The sequence below is a fragment of the Erythrolamprus reginae genome, chromosome 11 (genome assembly GCF_031021105.1).
Source record: "Erythrolamprus reginae isolate rEryReg1 chromosome 11, rEryReg1.hap1, whole genome shotgun sequence".
Classification (NCBI taxonomy): Eukaryota; Metazoa; Chordata; class Lepidosauria; order Squamata; family Dipsadidae; genus Erythrolamprus; species Erythrolamprus reginae.
The window spans coordinates 21451692-21473267 of NC_091960.1; the positions used below are offsets into that span (position 1 = coordinate 21451692).

At 43.2% G+C, this 21576-nt stretch overlaps 1 protein-coding gene across 1 annotated transcript in view; it reads right to left on the minus strand.

Annotated features, from left to right (window-relative positions):
• Positions 1-21576, minus strand: part of CSMD2 (CUB and Sushi multiple domains 2) — a 930229-nt gene that overhangs the window by 136252 nt on the left and 772401 nt on the right. The window contains exons 46-48 of the mRNA XM_070764517.1: positions 14253-14366; positions 12685-12873; positions 8100-8246 (exon numbers count right to left, since the gene is read on the minus strand). Of these exons, the coding sequence (XP_070620618.1) occupies positions 8100-8246; positions 12685-12873; positions 14253-14366 (450 nt within the window). The remainder of the gene's footprint in view (positions 1-8099; positions 8247-12684; positions 12874-14252; positions 14367-21576) is intronic.

Below are 21576 nucleotides of genomic sequence, written 5' to 3' on the forward strand. Positions count from 1 at the left end.
CTTAGATATATTTTACTATGAGTATCTCCTCTATAACCTTCATCATGTATTTTACTATGTGTATATTGATATATACTCACTAAAACCCTCATTGTCTATTGGACAAAATAAATAAATAATAAATAAATAAAATAATGAATGCCCAACAGGGGGTGGAAAGGGGTTTTTGATATGTGTGTAACGTGCCATTTTTCCTCAGACTTTTCTTTTCTTTCAATACTTCAAGTTCTGATTTTGATAAATTCACTTTTGAACCTTTATAAAAGGACTCTGAGTTTTATTTGTCTGAATTCTGACTGGCAGCTTGACAGTCACACTCTTTTCCAGGGCACCAGAGGGCCAGACGAGGAACAATGGTTGGAAGGTGACCAAGGAGAGATTCAATCTAGAAATAAGGAAAAACTTCCTGACAGTCACAGCGATCAGCCAGTGGCCCAACTTTGGACATTTTCAAGTGGAGATTGGACTGTCATTCGGCTGGGGTGCTGTAGGATTTCCTGCTTAAGCAGGGGGTTGGACTTGTTGACCTGCAAGGTCCCTTTCAACTCTAATAATTCATTTTTATTTATTTATTTATTAGATTTGTATGCCACCCCTCTCCAGAGACTCAGAGCGGCTCACAACACAAAACAATACAAATCCAATGATTAAAACAATTTAAAACCCTTAATATAAAAAGCAATCATACATCTCATATAAAGTATACATAAAACGGAAAACTTTCCAGGGGAATCAATTTCCCCATGCCTGATGACAGAGGTGGGTTTTAAGGAGTTTGCGAAAGACAAGGAGGGTGGGGGCAATCCTAATCTCCAGGGGGAGTTGATTCCAGAGAGTCGGGGCTGCCACAGAGAAGGCTCTTCTCCTGGGTCCCGCCAGACAACATTGTTTCGTCGACGGGACCCGGAGAAGGCCAACTCTGTGGGACCTAACTGGTCGCTGGGATTCGTGCAGCAGAAGGCGGTCTTGGAGATATTCTGGTCCGATGCCATGAAGGGCTTAATAAATAAATAAAATAAATAAATAAATAAATAAATAAAAATCATTTTACCCTTAATATTGTTACATTTAAAAACCAAATATAGATTTGGGATTCTGAGATTTGTAGTTTTGCAATATATATTTCTAACATTAAGGATGAGCAAAGTATACCAATATCTAAGCATTTAAACCAAACTATATTTGGTTTTTGGCATATTTGTCTTTTCTCTATATTTCTCAATCTTTTGGCTTTCTAACCCTTCAAAGTGCAAATAGTTTGGGACTTTAAAAAGCAAACTGGAATCATAAAGCAAGCCACAAAAATCTCAGTGGAATAAAGTTGCTCTTGTTCGCTCAGCAAAAAAAATCAAAACATAATTTCTTCCAATTAAATATTAATCCATTCATTTACAGAATTACACCATTAATGTATTTATGACACATTTAGGCTTGTCCCTGCCTCAATTTTGATTGCTTTTCATTAAGTAATTTTAAAAATTACTTTGTTCCAAGAATGGCTTGTTTAATTTTGAGGGACTCTTTGCCAAACCTTTCCTAATTGCTTTGATAAAGGTAGAATAATTAAAGTTCGTATGAATTCAGGACCAGGATAAAACATCCAGCATGAAAATGTTAATGGTGAAATGATTGCTGTTTCTCTTCTGGGAAATTCTAGAAGGACTATTACAGGAATTTCTTTCAAAACACAAAGGTAATAAATGCAAAAGAAATGGACAATAGTTTCAGATACTGTCCTCTGTCTGTTTATGAAATTTTCCATAGCAGCTCCATCTCTGAGGCCAGGTATGACTTCAAAAAATGATAAAAACAAGTCCTTTTTCCAAGGAAATGGGGCAGCAAGGTTCTAACTTTTATTAACAATATTTAAGAGGTCTGTGTTGAAATAGTCACCTCCGTATGTCTGGACTTTGGAAAAAGTTGTTATGTTTATTTAAATGGTTACCTTTGTCCCCTTTCTGTCTCCCTCCCACCTGTGATTACTGTATTTAAGTTTAATTTGCTGTCTGAACTTTTTCCATGATGGCACATTATATGTCAACTTGTTTAGAATGTTTTTATTCTTAGGAAAGGTAACTTTTTCTATGCTTTGGTGTTGAACCAGGAAGGTAATGTGTATTTTATGTGTTTGCTCTTTGATTAAAAACTGTTTCTTTTAACTTTACATTGAGAGCTTGAATTATTAACATTGGTTGTGATTGTTTTATTACACTTTTTAAAAAAAATAATCAATATAGTAAAATACATAAAAACAGATTGAAAATAAGTAAGGGGAAAATAAATAAATCATATATATACATCTTTCACATTTTTCCTATTAAGTAACTATCACCTATTTCCCCCCTCTTTGTTCCATTCAAAAACAATTCAATATTTTTTTCTTTTTTCAGCAAAATGTTTCCAGTCATTAAAAAAAATCTTATGGTTCTTTTATTGCAATTTTATGGATTAAGCTTAGTTTAGTTCTTGGAAGCCCTTCAAGTTTCACAAATATGCAGGATACAAGAGGTTGTAGACAAGAAAAAAAATGTTATTCACATTTTTTAAAAATATATTTTTAGTAAGATTTACTAAATCTTTAGTAAAGATTTAGTAAAAATCTTTAGTAAGATTTTTTGTGGCAATGGTTGGGAAACAAATATGAGTAATAAGCAAAGGTCAACTTTTCTCATTTCCTATACTTTACTTGTTTTTTTTTTAATAGATGTAGAGCAGCGTACCTCAACCTTAGCAATGCTAAGATCTGTTCGCTTGAACTTCCCAAATTCAAATGATAACAGGAAACTGCACTATATGCTACATCTGATGCAGAAGTGGATTGTTCCTACCACCGTTATTGGGGTGCTGTGCACACAACTTTGGGTATCTTGTGGGAACGTGCAGCATCACAGCTTGTTTTTGCTTCTGTGCATGCACAGGAAGCAAAATCCTGGGAGGGGACATGCACAAGAGAGATTTTGGTGGGTATTTTGCTTCTGCTGATGCGCAGAAGCAAAAAATCACTGAAATCTCTCTCACAGCCACATTTAGTAGAGATATCCCCCAACTTACAACTATTCCTTTAGTGACTATTCAAAGTTATCATGACAATTAATGACCATTTTTCACACTTATGACCATTATAGTATCCACATGGTCACGTGATCAAAATTCAGACGCTTGGCAACTGACTCACATTTATGATGGTAGCAGTGTCCTGGGGTCATGTGATCCTCTTTTCCGAGCTTCCAACAAGCAAAGTCAATGGTCAAGCCAGATTCACTTAAGAACTATGGCATTAACGTAACCACTGCAGTGATTCACTTAACAAATATGACAAGGAAGGTTGTAAAATGGAACAAAGTTCACTTAACAAATGACTCACTTAGCAATGGAAATTTGGGGCTCAGTTGTGAGCATAAGTTAAGGACTACTTGTATTATTATTATCTCTTCAACACAATGTGAGTTGTGTCACAACGGTACCCAGTTTTTAACTGGTGTTGAACTTCATAGCATCAAGCCTTTCCCAGGAATCCAGGATGCCATAATGTATCGGCATAATATATTACAGATTATTATTATTATTAGAGTTAGAAGGGACTTTGTAGGTCAACTAGTCCAACCCCCTGCTCAAGCAGGAGTCCCTACACCATTTCAGACAAATGGCAGTCCAATCACCTCTTGAAAGTCTCAAGTGTTGGAGCTCTCACAACCTCTGCAGGCAAGCTGTTCAACTGGTTGATTCCTCTCAAAGTTCCTTCTTATTTCCAGGTTGAATCTCTCCTTGGTCAGCTTCCATCCGTTATTCCTTGTCTGGCTTTCTGATGCTTTGGAAAACAGCCTGGCCCCCTCCCCTCTGGCAGCTCCTGAAGTATTGGAACATTGTTATAATGTCTCCCCTGGTCCTTCTCTTCGCCAGACTGGCCATGCTCAGTCCCTGCAACCACTCTTCATATGTTTTAGTCTCCAATCCCCTTATCATCCTGGTTGCTCTGCGCTTTCTCTGAAGTTTCAATGCCTTTTTGATAGTATGGTGATCAAAACTGGATGCAGTAGTTTAGTTGTGGTCTAACTAAGGCTTTGTAGAGTGGTATTAGTACCTCCCTAGTCCTAGATTATATTCCTCTGTTAATGCAATTTAGGATTGCATTAACTTTTCTTTGCCTGCTGCTGCACATTGCTCATATTTATTTATTTATTATTTTTTATTTATTTATTTATTTATTATTTAGATTTGTATGCCGCCCCTCTCCGCAGACTCGGGGCGGCTCACAACAAGTGAAAAAACAATCTACAACAAATCTAAATTACTGTTTAAAAATATTTAAAAGACCCCATATTCTAAACACACACACATACATACAAACATACCATTCATAAATTGTATCTGCCCAGGGGAGATGTTTCAGTTCCCCCATGCCTGACGACAGAGGTGGGTCTTAAGGAGTTTACGAAAGGCAAGGAGAGTAGGGGCAGTTCTAATCTCCGGAGGGAGTTGATTCCAGAGGGCCGGGGCCGCCACAGAGAAGGCTCTTCCCCTGGGGCCTGCCAACCGACATTGTTTAGTTGACGGGACCTGGAGAAGGCCCACTCTGTGGGACCTAATTGGTCGCTGGGATTCGTGCGGCAGCAGGCGGTCTCGGAGATATTCTGGTCCAGTGCCATGAAGGGCTTTAAAGGTCATAACCAACACTTTGAATTGTGACCGGAAGTTGATCGGCAACCAATGCAGATGCGGAGTGTTGGTGAAACATGGGCATACCTAGGTAAGCCCATGACTGCTCTCGCAGCTGTATTCTGCACGATCTGAAGTTTCCGAACACTTTTCAAAGATAGCCCCATGTAGAGAGCATTACAGTAGTCGAACCTCGAGGTGATGAGGGCATGAGTGACTGTGAGTAATGATTCCCGGTCCAGATAGGGCCGCAACTGGTGCACCAGGCGAACCTGGGAAAACGCCCCCCTCGCCACAGCTGAAAGATGGTTCTCTAATGTGAGCTGTGGATCGAGGAGGACGCCCAAGTTGCGGACCCTCTCCGAGGGGGTCAATGATTCCCCCCCCCAGGGTAATGGAAGGACAGATGGAATTGTCCTTGGGAGGCAAAACCCACAGCCACTCCGTCTTATCCGGGTTGAGTTTGAGTCTGTTGACACCCATCCAGGCCCCAACAGCCTCCAGACACCGGCACATCACTTCCACCGCTTCGTTGACTGGACATGGGGTGGAGATGTAAAGCTGGGTATCATCAGCGTACTGATGATACCTCACCCCATACCCTTGGATGATCTCACCCAGCGGTTTCATGTAGATATTAAATAGCAGGGGGGAGAGGACCGACCCCTGAGGCACCCCACAAGGGAGAGACCTCGGAGTCGACCTCTGGCCCCCCACTAACACCGACTGCGACCGACAGGAGAGGTAGGAGGAGAACCACTGGAGAACAGTGCCTCCCATCCCCAACCCCTCCAGCCGGTGCAGAAGGATACCAAGGTCGATGGTATCGAAAGCCGCTGAGAGGTCAAGAAGCACCAGGACAGAGGATAAACCCCTGTCCCGGGCCCGCCAGAGATCATCCATCAACGCGACCAAAGCAGTTTCCGTGCTGTAACCGGGCCTGAAACACGACTGCTGGGGACCTAGATAATTGGCTTCTTCCAAGGACCGTTGGAGCTGGAGTGCCACCACCTTCTCAACAACCTTCCCCATAAAGGGAAGGTTGGAGACTGGACGGTAGTTATTAAGTACGGCTGGGTCCAGGGAAGGCTTCTTGAGGAGGGGGGCGCACAAGCGCCTCTTTATAGGATGATGGAAAGGATCCCCTCCCCAAGGAAGCGTTGATAATCTTCTGGACCCAGCTCCGTGTCACCTCCCTGCCGGCCGAGACCAGCCAGGAGGGACACGGATCCAGTAAACAGGTGGCGGAACACACAGCTCCAATGGCCTTGTCCACTTCATCAGGTGTCACCAGATCAAACTCTTCCCAGACAGGTGGACAAGTACGGGCCCCAGTCACCTCGACTGACTCATTGTCAGCCGACTCTGTTTTCCAATTGGAGTCGAGGTCCGCCCGAATCTGAGTGATTTTATCAGCGAAAAACGTGTTAAAGTCCTCGGCACTACTCTGAAAGGGCTCCCCAGCTCCCCCCTGGTTAAGAAGGGAGCGGGTCACCCTAAACAGAGCGGCCAGGCGGGATTCCGCTGATGCAATCAAGGCGGCATGATACACGCATCTTGCCGCCTTGAGCGCCACTTTGTAAGTCTTAATAAAAGCTCTTACAAGTGTTCCATCGGATTCAGACTTGCTCTTCCTCCATCGCTTCTCTAGACGTCTCTTCTGGCGTTTCAACTCCCGGAGCTCCTCGTTGAACCATGGAGCTCTACGGGGTCTAGCGCCACAGAGAGATCGCAAAGGCGCAATCCGATCAAGAGCCTCCGCTGCAGCCTTGTTCCAGGCTTCCGCAAGAGACTCCGCCGAACTGTGGACGAGTGCATCTGGAATAACCCCAAGCGCCGTCTGAAAGCCCTCTGGGTCCATCAGGCGTCTGGGGCGGAACATCTTAGATGGTTCCGCCTCCCTGCGGGGAAGGATTGGAGCCAGGAAGTCAAGCCGTAGTAGAAAATGGTCTGACCATGACAAAGGCAATATTTCTAAGCCCCTTAGTCTCAGACCATTACTCAATTGCTCAGAGAGGAATACCATGTCGGGCGCGTGCCCTCCCTCGTGAGTCGGACCCTGTATTACTTGAGTCAGGTCCATGGTTGTCATGGTGGCCATGAACTCCTGTGCCAGTCCAGAGGCTTCGCCGAGTGACGGCAGGTTGAAGTCCCCCAAGACAATAAGTCTGGGAAACTCCACCGCCAACCCGGCTACCTCCTCGAGCAGCACAGGCAGGGCTTTTGACACGCAGCTGGGAGGCAGGTACGTGAGAAACAAGCCCACCTGAACCCCTAAGTCCAGCTTCACCAAGAGAGATTCGCAACCCGCAATCTCTGGAGCAATGAGTCTACGTAGGCAAAGGCTCTCCCTGGCTATAATAGCCACTCCTCCCTCCCTTCCCTGGGGTCGAGGTTGATGCCATATCTGAAACCCAGCTGGGCAAATTTCAGAGAGAGGAACTCCTCCCTCTGGGCCCAGCCAGGTTTCAGTAATACATGCCAGTTGGTTGTCCATCAAGTTAGTTGGTTGGTTGTCCATCAAGACTCCAAGATCCCTTTCACAGTCACTGCTATTGAGCGTGAGAATTCAACGTGAGAATTCAAGCAGTGTGGCCTTTTGCAACTAACAGACGGAAATTTTGTCAATTTGCTACCCAATACTTTCTTGGTATGGTACCTAACAGTATTTCTCAATTATGTCATCTCCATATGACCATGAAATAATGGTTCCTAGTTATAAACTAGCGTTGCATTTTAGATGGATCAAAATAATTTCCTATGATAATGGCAATGTCTTCCAGCAAGAATTTAGTTACCTAACCCAGGATTATTCCCTAAATAACAATAATCTTAATTTAGCCATATTGAAAATAAACCACATTATTCATTCAGCCATTCTCCCTTTAGTAGGATCCATGACGCAAAAAGTTTTATGGTGAACTGAAAGGCTGGATTGTAATACTGTATTTATTAAAATGAAACAGTTGCAAACAAAATTAGCTGGCCTGGAATAAATAACAGCTTTTGGTTTTGTGTACCATAGTATTACTTCGAGATTAGCATGGTGTATTCTTTCTCAATACAGCTATAATTAATAATAAATACCCTTTGCTAAATTAACTACAAAAAGTGCAAGCTGTAACCCTGAATGTGATTCAATTTACAGCACAATTTGGTTCATGTTTATTCAGAAAAGCAAATTGCATTAATCCAGGACTTCATATTCAGTGACCGAAAGGGTGGTTGAAAGGAAGGAATTAATTAAACAACAAAACCAAAGAAAACATATTTTTTTTAAAAAGTGCCAAACAGATTGGGTAGTTTTCCATGGGAAAAATAATGAGACACATTACCAGTTTTAGAATACGACAAAAAAAGTAAGTCAAGAAAATGTATTTTCTTATCAGCTTACCCCTGCTTTATGCAATGAGGCTCAGGCTTCTTTTGCACACCTTACTCACCAGAATATCGGATGCGGAAACCCTTCCTGCTGTAGGCATGATCGGAGGACCAGTGGAGATAGGCTCTGTTTCCCGAACTGGTCACCAGCAGCGGTGCAGAATAATTTCCACTTAGAGACAATAATAATGGACTTTGACCTGAAGACCCTTTAGTAACATCAGAAAAAGAGAGCACAAGCCCATGAAAAGCCTTAATTGGATTGAGCCAAAGTTAATTAATTAAATTTCTATGCTGCCCAACTCCCTAGGGACTCAGGGCGGCTCACAACAAAGACAGGTATAGATCAAAATAAAAAAGTTACAGTCATCCATACATCCATGGGCCAACCTCGCTAATTATCCCCCCGAGGTCAATGGCCCCAGGCCTGTCAGAAGGGCCAAGTCTTTATGGCTTTATGGAAGGCCAATAAGGTGGGTGTAGTACAGATGTCAGGAGGTAGCTGTTTCTAGAGAGTCAGGGCAACCACAGAGAAGGCCCTTACCCGCAGGCAGCCGACACTCTTTAGCTGATGGGACCTGAAGGAGGTCAACCCTGTGGACTCCTACTGGTTGCTGGGAGGTATGTGGTAGAAGGTGGTCTCAAAGATACTCTGGCCATGAGCCATGTAGGGCCTTAACCCTGGTGTTCTGTTTGGGTCTCTGAGACACAAAATCAAAGTTTGAGACCCTGTAAAAAATTTTCTCTGCATATCTGAAACTTGAAATTTCATGACTCTGCATCATTTCAGGGGTTCTCTCTATAAGATTTTTTTTGGGGGGTGGGGACTTCTTTCTTGCTGAAAAAAAATAGGCCTAAAGTTCTGTTCCTGGGTCACCCTGAACCGGCCCGAAAATTCTTCATTTGAGGTGCTTATGTTTGGTCAATTTGAAAATTTTTTTCACTTGGAAAGTAGTCTGAACATTTCTGCACACAATGATATGAAAATTGAATTGAAAAAAAATGCTTATTGGTTTATTTTGATCATAAAAGGCAGCCCCCCCTTTTTTGTGAACTTTTAAAAAAAATTATAGATAGTTTAGCCTGCAAAATGCATTCAATTTTACTAAAGTTGTTGTGGTATTGGTAGTTTGAACATTTATGAACATAAGAAAAGTATAAATGAACTGAAAAAATGATGCTTATTGGGGGGTTTTAAAATCAGAAATAAGGCTTCATCCCCCCCAAAATGCTTGCAACCATTTTCACTTTAAATTTTTTTTAGGCTCCAAATCAGAAATATTTTTAATATCTTAGGCATTGATTTACTAAATTTAACATTGCTGATCATCATTAAAATATTTTTTTGGGGGTGGGGGCTAACTTTTTTCTGGGCAAAATTTTACCTACACTTGTACTGTTCCCGGGTCTATTTGACCCAAAACAAAAAAAAACTTTTAGGTAATTACATTTGGTCTTTTTGAAAACCTTTTTCTCTGGGAAATTCGTTTGAACCTTTCTGAACAAAATGATATGAAAATTGAACTGAAAAAATTGATGCTTATTGGTTTATTTTGATCAAAAAGACTCCCCCCCCCCATTTTTGAGCATTTCATGTTAGTTTATATATATTTTTAGGCTACAAATCTCCAAGGGATTTTCCCCCAAAAGGTTTGATATACAAAATTGAACATTCCTGATCATAAGAAAAATATAAATTAACTGAAAAAATGGATGCTTATCGGTTTATTTTCAAATATAAGGTCATATGGTCTTATACTCGAGTATAAGCCTACTTGATTATAAGCATGGGGACCCTTTTATGAGCAAAATAAACCAATAAGCATCAATTTTTTTCAGTTCAATTTTCATATCATTATGTTCAGAAATGTTCAAGCTACCAATCCCACACCAACTTTAGTAAAATAGAACGCATTTTGCAGGCAAAACTAAATATAAATTGAAGCAGAACAGCAGGGTTAAAGGTAATAACCAACACTTTGAGTTATGATCGGAGATCATTAGGAAGCCAGTGCAGCTTGCGAAGAATTGGTGTAGTGCGAGTGTATCTCGGGGTACTCACAACAGCTTGTGCAGCTGCATTCTGAACCAACTGTAGTCTCTTAACACTCTTCAGGGCTAGCCCCATGTAGAGTGCATTGCAATAGTCCAGCTGTGAGGTGATAAGGGCATGAGTGACCGTCAGAAGAACCTTTTGGTCCAAGTAGGGTCACAATTGAATGTGTATGATTGTATAGTTAGGGTTTTTAATATGTATTAATGTTTTTAAACTGATTTAACTTTTACTATTAGATTTGTAATTTATTGTATCACTATTATGTTGTGAGCCGCCCCGAGTCTTCTATAACTATAAAATATAAACTAATTGGTGCACTAGTTAAATCTGTGTAAAGGTCCTCCTAGCTCCAGCTGTTAGCTTTTGATTTAATCTTAGCTGTGAGTCTAGTTAATTGTTTTTAAACTCTTCAGTTCCTTTAGAATATACAGAACCAAGCCCATTCTATATCAGGTCACAGAACTTTGGGAGTTGAAGTACATAAGTCTTAAAGTTGCCAAGGTTGGAGACCACTGCTCTAACAGCCTGCCATATTTATGGAAGGGGGGGGAGGGTTCACAAACTTTCAAGCCAGTGAGATCAATCTGTCTCAACTTGCTTAGTTAATGAAATGTCTATGTTGACTGTGCATGAGATAAGGCGGTTTGATATTTATTCCCAAATTTCTTAATTTATTCAATCTCTGGTACAGTATTTCTCAACATCATCAACTTTAACATGTGTAGATTTCAAGTTCAATATTCCTCCAAAATATTGGCTGGTGAATTCTGGGAATTGAAGCCCACAGATCTTAAAATTATAGATAATAAAGGGGGGAAACTGCTAAAAAAATGTGAGAATCAATTTATTTTTTCTTTGTTGTTTATTTCCTGTCCTTCTAACTCATACTTTTGGGGCGAACTCAGAAGTATCCTTAGGATCTCCCCTTATCTCTGCAACAAGAACCTTGGTAAGAAAGGTTGGGATAAAATAGGTTAACTCAAAAGAATTAAATTAATTCTATATACTATTTAAATTTATTTACATGTTCAAATCCATTGATTTGTAAAGTTATTTTACCTGGCTTTGGGCTATGTTGGAGAAAGCCTCCTGACATGCCATTCAAAGCATCATTGTCCACTTAAAGCAATGAAAGTTGTACAAACCTACCAGAGGTGGATTTCAACAAATTCTGACCAGTTCGGTAGCAGAAATTTTGAGAGCCTGGAGAACTGGTCCTGAAAATTTTGAGTAGTTCAGAGAACCGGCAGCAGAAATGTTGAGTACTTCAGAGAATCGATAAATACCACCTCTGACTGCCCCCACCCCCATTTATTCTCTACTTCCTGAGTCCCAGCTGATTGGGAGAAAGTGGGGATTTTGCAGTATCCTTCCCCTGGAGTGGGGTGGGAATGGAGATTTTATAGTATCCTTCTCCTGCCACACCCACCACGCCACGCCCAGCAAGGCATGCCATGCCCACCAAGCCACACCCACAGAACTGGTAGTATTTTTTTTAAAAATCCCACCACTGAAACCTACCTAGTGTGAAATTTTCTAATTGACAATTTTGCTAGGTGACAATCCCCATTAACCTGAGACCACTCTTGATGGGGCAAAGCTTATTCTAATTAAATATATCTGGGTAGAACGGAGGGGATGGAGTTGGGGAAGATTATATAGAAGACCAGTGAACCGAGATGATTGCAACAGCCTTCTTACAAGTTTCCAGACCTTTAGAATTCAGAAATTCTGAATGCAGATGTTTGTTTCAGCTGTACTAGTTATAACAGTGACTGACAGAGAAATCCTTCCTAATCAATCTTCATAATTACATTCATCTAGGGAAGCTTAACAAAGGGCTCAGTAAGAGACCATGATTTGGAACATAATTATTTGTTGGGGAGAAACTGGAAAGCAGGAGCCTGAAGACTAAATGCAGTTTTCTTCAACATGAAAGGGAAAGGCATAGAAAGCAAAAGGATGAAGGAAGAGGGCACAATTGCTTGTAAGGTTGAAGAAGGGCACTTCACATGAAAGTTTACAGCCTACTAAACAAGATGCCCTGGCAGGGAATCTCCAAAGTTAAATAGGCAGGTGAAATAATACGTCATTTTCTACTGTCTATCACTTTAGTTGGTAATCGTATCTTTTAGCAGCATGGAATCAGAAAAAAGAGAGTTTTATTTACTTTTTGCAAGACATTTTATAATTCTATAAGCTTATAATGCATTTCTCTCTCCCCAGGGTAACTGATGTCTTATTCATAGAGGAGTAGCCCAATGCATGATGCTACCAATCATATAATTCATGATTAATAATACTGGTGGTGGCCACCTAATATTGTTTTCTCTAACACTGATGATGTCACTAGTTTGACTAAGGACCTCTCATTTCAACCCTGAGCTACAAATATTCTCCTGTATCAGTTGCTTTTTCTTTCCCACTGGGCCAAATTCGGGTAGCTACAGTCCTGCAATGTGAGTCCTGCCCTCATTCGGTTCCACCACTTTCCACCCCTAAAAGAAAATATGTAGCTTAAGCAGCCTTTCTTCTGATAATCTAGCCCTGCACCCTTCTCATTTCCAAACTATCAAATCTTTATGACTCACCATCAAATATCCCAAACTCATCATACTTCTTCTCACTCAAGAAATATTCGACAGTGAAGGTGATGTTGTACTCTGGTTCCACTGCTATCATCCAAGAGCAAGTCTGGAAGTGAGGATAGCTGCCTGTGAAGGATGGGCTTAGGATCACTCCTGTGGAGTCACGGAGCACCTCATTCATTGGACAGTGAACTGATGGACACGCACATACACACAAAAAAAGAGCAAGGCACAGAGAGTCACTCTATGTCATTGTGAAAGAAAATTAGTCAAGGAGCTGGGAATTGGGCTCAAAAGACAGAGGAATCTGGCTAACACACCTAGCAGGTCTCCAAGGAGAATTGAGTTGTCATCATGGAAGGCTAGTAAATTCTGGAAGTTATTCCACAGATTGGCGAACATTGCCTGTTTTGGCTTACACTAGTTCACCAGGGCTCTAGAAGAAGTCTTTCCCATAACCAAATTGAGTGGAGGATACAGTTCTGTTGCATCTTCCTCTAGTTAGCAATAGACTTTGCTTACATGACTATCCTTTTAAAACTTAAGTATTCATAGGTCTCACAAACCCTCCTCCTTGTCTATACTGGGTTGTGAGTATGAGATGGATTGTCATGTTGTTTCTGCAAAGGAAATATCATTTGCAAATATAAACTATGCATTGCAATTGAAATTATCTATTGTAGCACCTATACCTTGTTTACTTTAAGTTCTCTTTATAGAATAAAGCCTGGGTCTCCTTTAGAAACATGTTTCTATGATTGACTGCAGAAAAAGACCTCATGGTCCATCTAGTCTGCCCTTCTACTTATACTATTTCCTGTATTTTATCTTAGGATGGATATATGTTTATCCCGGGCATGTTTTAATTCAGTTACTCTGGATTTACCAACCAAGTCTGCTGGAAGTTTGTTCCAAGCATCTACTACTCTTTCAGTAAAATAATATTTTCTCATGTTACTTCTAATCGTTAGAAGCTGGTGATATAGACTGAATTTATTTTTTTTGGCAATGAATAACAACAATCATCAACATCATCATCTACATTATTTTTACAGGAACAGTCTTTTTTTGACACCTTTTCTGAGTGTCCACAGTATAGGTGTTCAATCTGTTTATCTTCTTGTATATTTATGTTGTGGTCTGCCAGTGGAACTAAGTGGGAGATAAGTGGGACTGAAGAAAGCTCTTCCATGTGCTGAGCTGCCACTCCCATAGGAAAAAATTGGAATGAAAGGGGAATGGTGTTTGCAGGGAGAAAATTAGTTTACTTGTGAAGATCTGCTTATCTGAGAGATTTCTTGCCTATTCCCTTGTTCAGCATTGCATCAAGAGGCTATTGGCCTGGCAACTATCCAAAGACTGATAAAGTCTATATTTGCAACTCAAACAAGACTACTTGCCGGGACTTTGCTGGAATTCACATTAGCCAATTAAAAAAGGGTTTTTCAAGACAAAGAGTCTGTTTCATAATTTGGTCAGAACAATTCAGTACTAAATAGCAAGATATCCATACACTGTATTATTTACTCCTTGCCATGAGTTCTTGGATTTTTTGCATCAAAGTCACTGACCTTCACAAGTTGGAGGAGGGCCTTCAAACTGAAGGTGGGTACCAAGCCTGCAGGTCAGGATCTCATTTCCAACCACGGTGAAACCAGGAAGACATTGATACCTAATAATATCACCTATGGAAAGGAACAAAAATGATCCTGGTGTGTTTTAAGAGTACAAAAAGATATATTTTGAATACAGCTCATCAGATGGATCATGATTACAAGTGAACTAGATGTGAGGGAGGAGATCAGGATCCCATAAAGTTAACTGAAGTGAGGGGAAAGGAGAAAGCACGTGGACTCAAACTGCTATTCTCAAATTGTTATCTTGCCAAATGGGAAAGACCGTCTGCTATTAAATGAAAGCAGGTATATTTTGTCTCGTGATCCAGAAAGTCACTTTAGAGAGTGGTTCTCAACCTGGGGGTCAGAACCCCTTTGGGAGTCAAATGACTGTTTCACAGGGGTCGCCTAAGATAATGGGAAAAGACAAAATTCCCATGGTGTCAGGAACTAAAGCTTCTATTCTGGCACCTTGGAACATATTTTTACAATCTGACCAATTAGGTATTTACAGTGAAGGAGTCCCTCTGACCTTCCTGCCAATCATCTTAAAGCTCTGTTGGGAGAAATGGCACTAGACTTATGGTTGGGGGTCACCACAATATGAGGAATTGTATTAAGGGGTCGCGGCATTAGAAAGGTTGAGAACCACTGCTTTAATGTTTCTCAATTGTGTGGACTTCAACTTCCAGAATTCCCTGGCTAGCAAGTTGGTGGCTGCACATCTTAAAGTTGCCAAAAGTTGGAAACACTACTTTGAAGCATTAGTGATTTGAATTAGCCAAAAGACATGTCAAGGTAAGTAAGGAGTGGGGAAATAATGCATAAGCCTATCATTGCTTCATGCTCTGGCACATTTTTATTTGATATCTTTGCAGCACACTTGGTGGTGTAATTAGGGAGAAACCTTTGGCTGAATTACTTTGCAATATTTCTCCCAGATGTGTAACACTACACATCAGAGTCTTTGGAGAGGGGCGGCATACAAATCTAATAAATAATAATAATAATCAGTAAAGACTTGTCATTTGCTACCTCTATTCTTTTGTGAATCACTTCCACTTATCTCTTTGTCCTCATTAATTTTTCCAATTTTTCAAACTATGTACACATCTGGTGCACAGGTCAAGATTTACCCTTATGTGCCACTGAATACACTGACTGGTGGATAACATCTATTTTTTTTATATCCAAACTAACATTTATTATTTTATTTAAACCTGACAGGCTGAAAAGTTCATCCTGTCTTGCTAATTTTCTGCTTGTAGAAGAGTGAAGGTGTTGTATTCTGGTCCCATGCTATCATTCAAGACCAAGTTTGGAAGCTTGGATAGCTTTGTTTTGAGGAAAGTGGAGTGCTGAAATCCCACCCATCTTTCACATGCAAATCAAGGTGTCAAATCAGGGATGAGCTGCTCTACCTGCAAAATCAGCAATGAAGTGCCTTAGTATTAATTGATCCTCCAAAAGTTAATTAAACTAGCACCTGGATAGCACTGTTTAACAAATTAACAGAGTTGGGAGAGACCTTGTAAGTCATCTAGTCCAACTCCCCTACACTATTTTAGACAAATGTCAGTCCAGTCTCAAGTGATGAAGCTCCCGCAACTTCAAAAGGAAACTTCTGTTCCATTAGTTAATTGTTCTTACTGTCAGAAAGTTCCTCCTTATTTCTAGGTTGAATCTCTCCTTGATCAGTTTCCATCCATTATTCCTTGTCTGGCCTTCAAGTGCTTTGGAAAATAGCCTGACCCCCTCCTCTCTGTGGCAGCCCCTCAAATATTGGAACACAGCTGTCATGTCTCTCCTGGTTCTTCTTTTCGCCAGACTGGCCATGCCAAGTTCCTATAACCATTCTTCATATGTTTTAGTCTCCAGTCCCCTAATCATCTAGAGTCTAAACATCTTTTTTATAGTGTGGTGACCATATAGAGTACTGGATGCAGACCATACTCTAGGTGTGGTCTACCTAAGACTTTAAAGAGTAGCATTAATACATCACGTGATCTAGATTGTATCCCTCTGTTAATACAATTTAGGATTGCAGTAGCTTTTTGTGGCTCCCACTGCCTTGTCTGCTCAAAAAGGCTTTGGAGGAAGCTGGAGGGAAGGAGAAGGGAGGGGAGAGAGAGAGAGAGTCTGTGTGTGTGTGTGATAGAGAGAGATGACGGGGAAGCACCTTCCATGAGAGATCAGCCTACAACTGGGGAGCAAGGTGCTTGGGGAGGGGGCGGCGTCCGGGCTAACATCCTAGAGGGGCGGTGTGTGGGTGTGGTCTTTGGGTGGATCCCCCCTTTACTTTCTCGTCCCACCCTCCTCAGATGCACAAACTGGGCTTTCAGGTTTTAGCAAAGCAAGGAAGAAATCTGGGTGGGTGGCTAGGTGGTAAGTGGGTGGAGTGTTATCCTCCAACCAAGATCCTTCTCCCATGACTGGTGGAGGAATTCTGGGAGTTGAAGTCCACTAGTCTTAAAACTGTCAAGTTTGAAGACCCCTGAGTTAGGGGTTAGAAGTGCAAGGGTCTTTAAACCTGGCAAGGTTAAGGCTTGTGGACTTCAACTCCCACTCCTAAGGTAGCATGACTGGAGGAGGAATTCTGGGAGTTGAAGTCCACAGGTTTTAAAGCCTTAAAGTCCTTGAAGTTGTCAGGTTTGTAAAAAGTGTACATTGTTTTAAAAAGTATACATGGTTGTAAAATCTATTCTGCTACACTGGTATTTTATTAAACAATATAATACTACGCCATTTGGTTCAGAATACTTTTTTCCTTGTTTTCCTCCTCTAAAATCTGGGTGCGTCTTATACACCGAAAAATACGGTATTCATTTAGTTCTGTTTATTAGCCAGTTGTGAATCTATTTGGTGGTGAAGCTGTCTATCCCACTTTTTTCTACCTTACAAAGAAGTAGGTTGTAGTCTACTTTGTCAAATGCTTTGTTGAAGTCTATTATGTCCACAGTATTTCACTGGTCTACTAATTTAGTCACTGTGTTGAAGAATGAAAAAAGATTGGTTTGGCATGATCTGTTTTTAACAAGCCCGTGCTCGCTTCTAGTTACTTTAATTATTTCTAGGTGTTGACAGCTCGATTTTTAAATTATCTTTTCCAGTATCTTCCTGGGTTTTGATGTTAGGTTGCTTGGTCTGTACAGTGATACCTCAAGATACGAACCCCTCGTCTTACGAACAACTCGAGATACGAACCCGGGGTTCAGAAAAAATTTGCCTCTTATTACGAACTTTTTTTGTGTTACGAATGCCAAACCAGAACTTCCGGGTTCGGCGTTCGGGAGGCTGCTGGGAAGCCCCCTGGCTGTTTTAAAAGGTGACAGCCGGGCGGCGGGGCTTCCCAGCAGCCAATGTACGCCGAACCCAGAAGTTCGGGTTTGGCGTTCGTAACACGAAAAAAGTTCGTAAGAAGAGGCAAATTTTTTCTGAACCGTTCGGAGGCTGCTGGGAAGCCGGGTTTGGCGTTTGGCTTCAGGAGGCTGTTGGGAAGCCGCCCGGCTGTTTTAAAAGGTGAAAGCCGGGCTGGGGGGCTTCCCAGCAGCCTCCTGAAACCCGAACTTTTGCCGAACTTCCGGGTTCGGGGTTCAGGAGGCTGCTGGGAAGCCCCCCCAGCCCGGCTGTCACCTTTTAAAACAGCCGCACGGCTTCCCAGCAGCCTCCGAACGCCGAACGCGGAAGTTTAGGTTTGGCGTTCGGCTTCGGGAAGCTGCTGGGAAGCCGGGCGGCTGTTTTAAAAGGTGACAGCCGGGCTGGGGGCCTTCCCAGCAGCCTTCCAAACCCCGAACTTTTGCCGAACTTCTGGGTTCAGGATTCGGGAGGCTGCTGGGAAGCCCCCCAGCCCGGCTGTCACCTTTTAAAACAGCCGCGCGGCTTCCCAGCAGCCTCCAAACGGTTCAGAAAAAATTTGCCTCTTCTTACAAACTTTTTTCGTGTTACGAACACCAAACCCGAACTTCCGGGTTTGGCGTTCGGGAGGCTGCTGGGAAGCCCCCCGGCTGTTTTAAAAGGTGACAGCCGGACGGCGGGGCTTCCCAGCAGCCTCCGAACGCTGAACCCGGACAAGGCCGCAGATAGGGCGGTACTACTGGGAGTGGCGTCACGGGCCAGGGCAAATTGGAAAATGGGGGGGGCGGTGCCCGCCAAAAACTCCCCAACCCAGATTGCGATGGGGAAAAGCGCGCCAAGGAAAGCAAAAGGACCAGAGACACCTCGCCAAACTTTGCCTCTGCGGAGCTTCTCTGACCGCGGCCCGCACCTTCTTCCCACCCCCGCAAGGAAAGAAGGCAGGGAGGCCGGCAGGCAGGCAGGGAGCCCCGATCGCAGCCGCGGAAGAAAGTGCGGGGGTGACTTGGCCATCTTCTCCGCTGGCTTTGTGTGTCCCCCAAAGATTGCGAGGGCAAGAGAGCAGCGCCTTTCGGCCTCCGGAGGTGCTGGGCCGGGGATTCAGGGGGGGGGGCGTGAACACCGCCCGCCGCCCGGAGCCAATCGCCTTCCTGCTGCTGGTGCTGGGAGCAGGTAAGTGTGCGAGGCCGGCTGGGTGGGAAAGGCGAGGCGCGAGGGGGAGGCAAGGTCCCTCTTTTCATGCATCCGCTCAGTGAGCCTCTCCTTCCTTCCTTCCCTCCTTCCATTTCTTTCATTCCCCCTCTCTATTTTTATTTCTCATTCATTCTCTTTCTTTCTTTTCTCTTTCTGTCTTTCCTTCCTTCTTTCTTTCATTCTTTTTTTCTTTCTCTTGCTTTCTTTCTTTCTCTTGCTTTCTCTCCTTCCTTCCCTTTCTTTCATTTCTCCTCTTTCTGTCTTGCTCTCTTGCTCTTTCATTCTTTTTTCTTTCTCTTGCTTTCTTTCTTTCTCTTGCTTTCTCTCCTTCCTTCCCTCCTTCCATTTCTTTCATTCCCCCTCTCTATTTTTATTTCTCTTTCATTCTCTTTCTTTCTTTTCTCTTTCTTTCTTTCTTTCCTTCTTTCTTTCTTTCGTTTCTTTTCCTTTCTTTCTCTTTCTCTCTTTCTTGCTCTTTCATTCTTTTTTCTTTCTCTTGCTTTCTTTCTTTCTCTTGCTTTCTCTCCTTCCTTCCCTCCTTCCATTTCTTTCATTCCCCCTCTCTCTTTTTATTTCTCTTTCATTCTCTTTCTTTCTTTCTTGCTCTTTTTCTTTCTCTCTTTTACCTTCCCTTCCTCTATTTCTTCTTTTCTTTCTCCTTCCTACCTTCTTCCCTCCCTCCCTTCCTTCAGTCCTTCCTCTCTTACTCTCCCCTTTCATAAGTTTCCTTGCTTCCTTCCTCTGTTCCTGTCCCTTCCTCCTTTCTTTCCTTCCTTCCCTCCCTCCATTTCTTGCTTTCCTTCTCCTTCCTCCCTTCTTTCCTCCCTCAATCCCTTCTTTCACTCCTTCCTCTCTTACTCTCCCCTTTCACCTTTCCTTGCTTCCTTTGCACCCTTCCTCTATTCCTGTCCCTTCCCTCTTTCCTTCCTTCCTTCCCACCCTCCGTCCATTCATTCACCCATTCCTCTCTTGCTCGCCCCTTTTACCCTTCCTTCCTTCCTTCCTTCCTTCCTTCCTTCCTTCCTTCCTTCCTTCCTTCCTTCCTAGCTCACCCTCGCCTTTCTTCCCTTCCTTCCAGATGGGAGTGACCCCTCAAGACACCCGCCTGACTGCTGGTAACGTGCTTTGTCTCTCCCCTCGTCCTTTCCAGCTCCTTGCCGGTGGCTGCCGGGTGTGGGATCCCCCTCCCCTTGCTAGAAAGCACATGGTTTTTTGTCAACAAGAAGGGAGAAGTGCCAAGGAGCCGTAAATAAGCCTCGCTCCGCCTGACCGATGCCAGGAGGATCTTTCTTTCCCTTGTCACTCCCGCTTCTTTCTTTCTCCTGGACGAGTCCACACAATCGGCTTAACCCAGTTCCTGAAATAGCCTATGGCAGTGCTTCCCAACCTTGACAACTTGAAGATATCTGGACTTCAACTCCCAGAATTCCCCAGCCAGCATTTGCTGGCTGGGGAATTCTGGGAGTTAAAGTCCAGATATCTTCAAGTTTCCAAGGTTGGGAAACACTGGCCTATGGGACCGCCTCGCTTGGCGTGAAGCGGGAAATGATCCCCGGGGGATGGAGTGGCTTGGCGACTTAAAATAGTTTTAAAATGGCGGGGGGGCAGACACTTAGGCTGTATGGGGCCCCAAAATTCCTGATGGTGGCCCTGAACCCGGAAGTTCGGGTTTGGCGTTCGTAACACGAAAAAAGTTCGTAAGAAGAGGCAAATTTTTTCTGAACTGTTCGGAGGCTGCTGGGAAGCCGCGCGGCTGTTTTAAAAGGTGACAGCCGGGCTGGGGGGCTTCCCAGCAGCCTCCCGAACCCCGAACTTTTGCCGAATTTCCGGGTTCGGGGTTCGGGAGGCTGCTGGGAAGCCCCCCAGCCCGGCTGTCACCTTTTAAAACAGCCGCGTGGCTTCCCAGCAGCCTCCCGAAGCCGAACGCCAAACCCGAACTTCCGCGTTCGGCGTTCGGAGGCTGCTGGGAAGCCACGCGGCTGTATTAAAAGGTGACAGCCAGGCTGCGGGGCTTCCCAGCAGCCTCCCGAACCCCGAACCCGGAAGTTCGGCAAAAGTTCGGGGTTCGGGAGGCTGCTGGGAAGCCCCCCAGCCCAGCTGTCACCTTCTAAAACAGCCACGCGGCTTCCCAGCAGCCTCCCGAAGCCGAACGCCAAACCCGAACGTCCGCATTCGGCATTCGGAGGCTGCTGGGAAGCCCCGCCGCCCGGCTGTCACCTTTTAAAACAGCCTGGGGGCTTCTCGGCAGCCTCCCGAACGCTGAACCCAGAAGTTCGGGTTTGGCGTTCGGCGTTCGGGAAGTCGCTGAGAAGCCCCCAGGCTGTTTTAAAAGGTGACAGCCGGGCGGCAGCGTTTTTTTGCGGGTTTTTTTTTTGGTTGCACGGATTAATTGACTTTACATTGTTTCCTATGGGAAACAATGTTTCATCTTATGAACCTTTCATCTTACGAACCTCCCCCTAGAACCAATTAGGTTCGTAAGACGAGTTATGACTGTAGTTTCCTGGGTCTGGGTGTTTTTGTTTTTTAAAAAAGATGAGAAACACATCAGCTCTTTTCCAGTGCTCTTTAGTTCTCTGATATTCCTGGATTTTTGAAATAGGTGGTGCAGTGGTTCGGAGATGATACCTGCCAGTTCCTTTGGTACTCTGGGGTACATCAGGTCCTGGTGATTTGTATTCATCAAGTTTAGACAGGTATTCTCTTACTGTTTTTTTGCTTATTTTAATTTTAG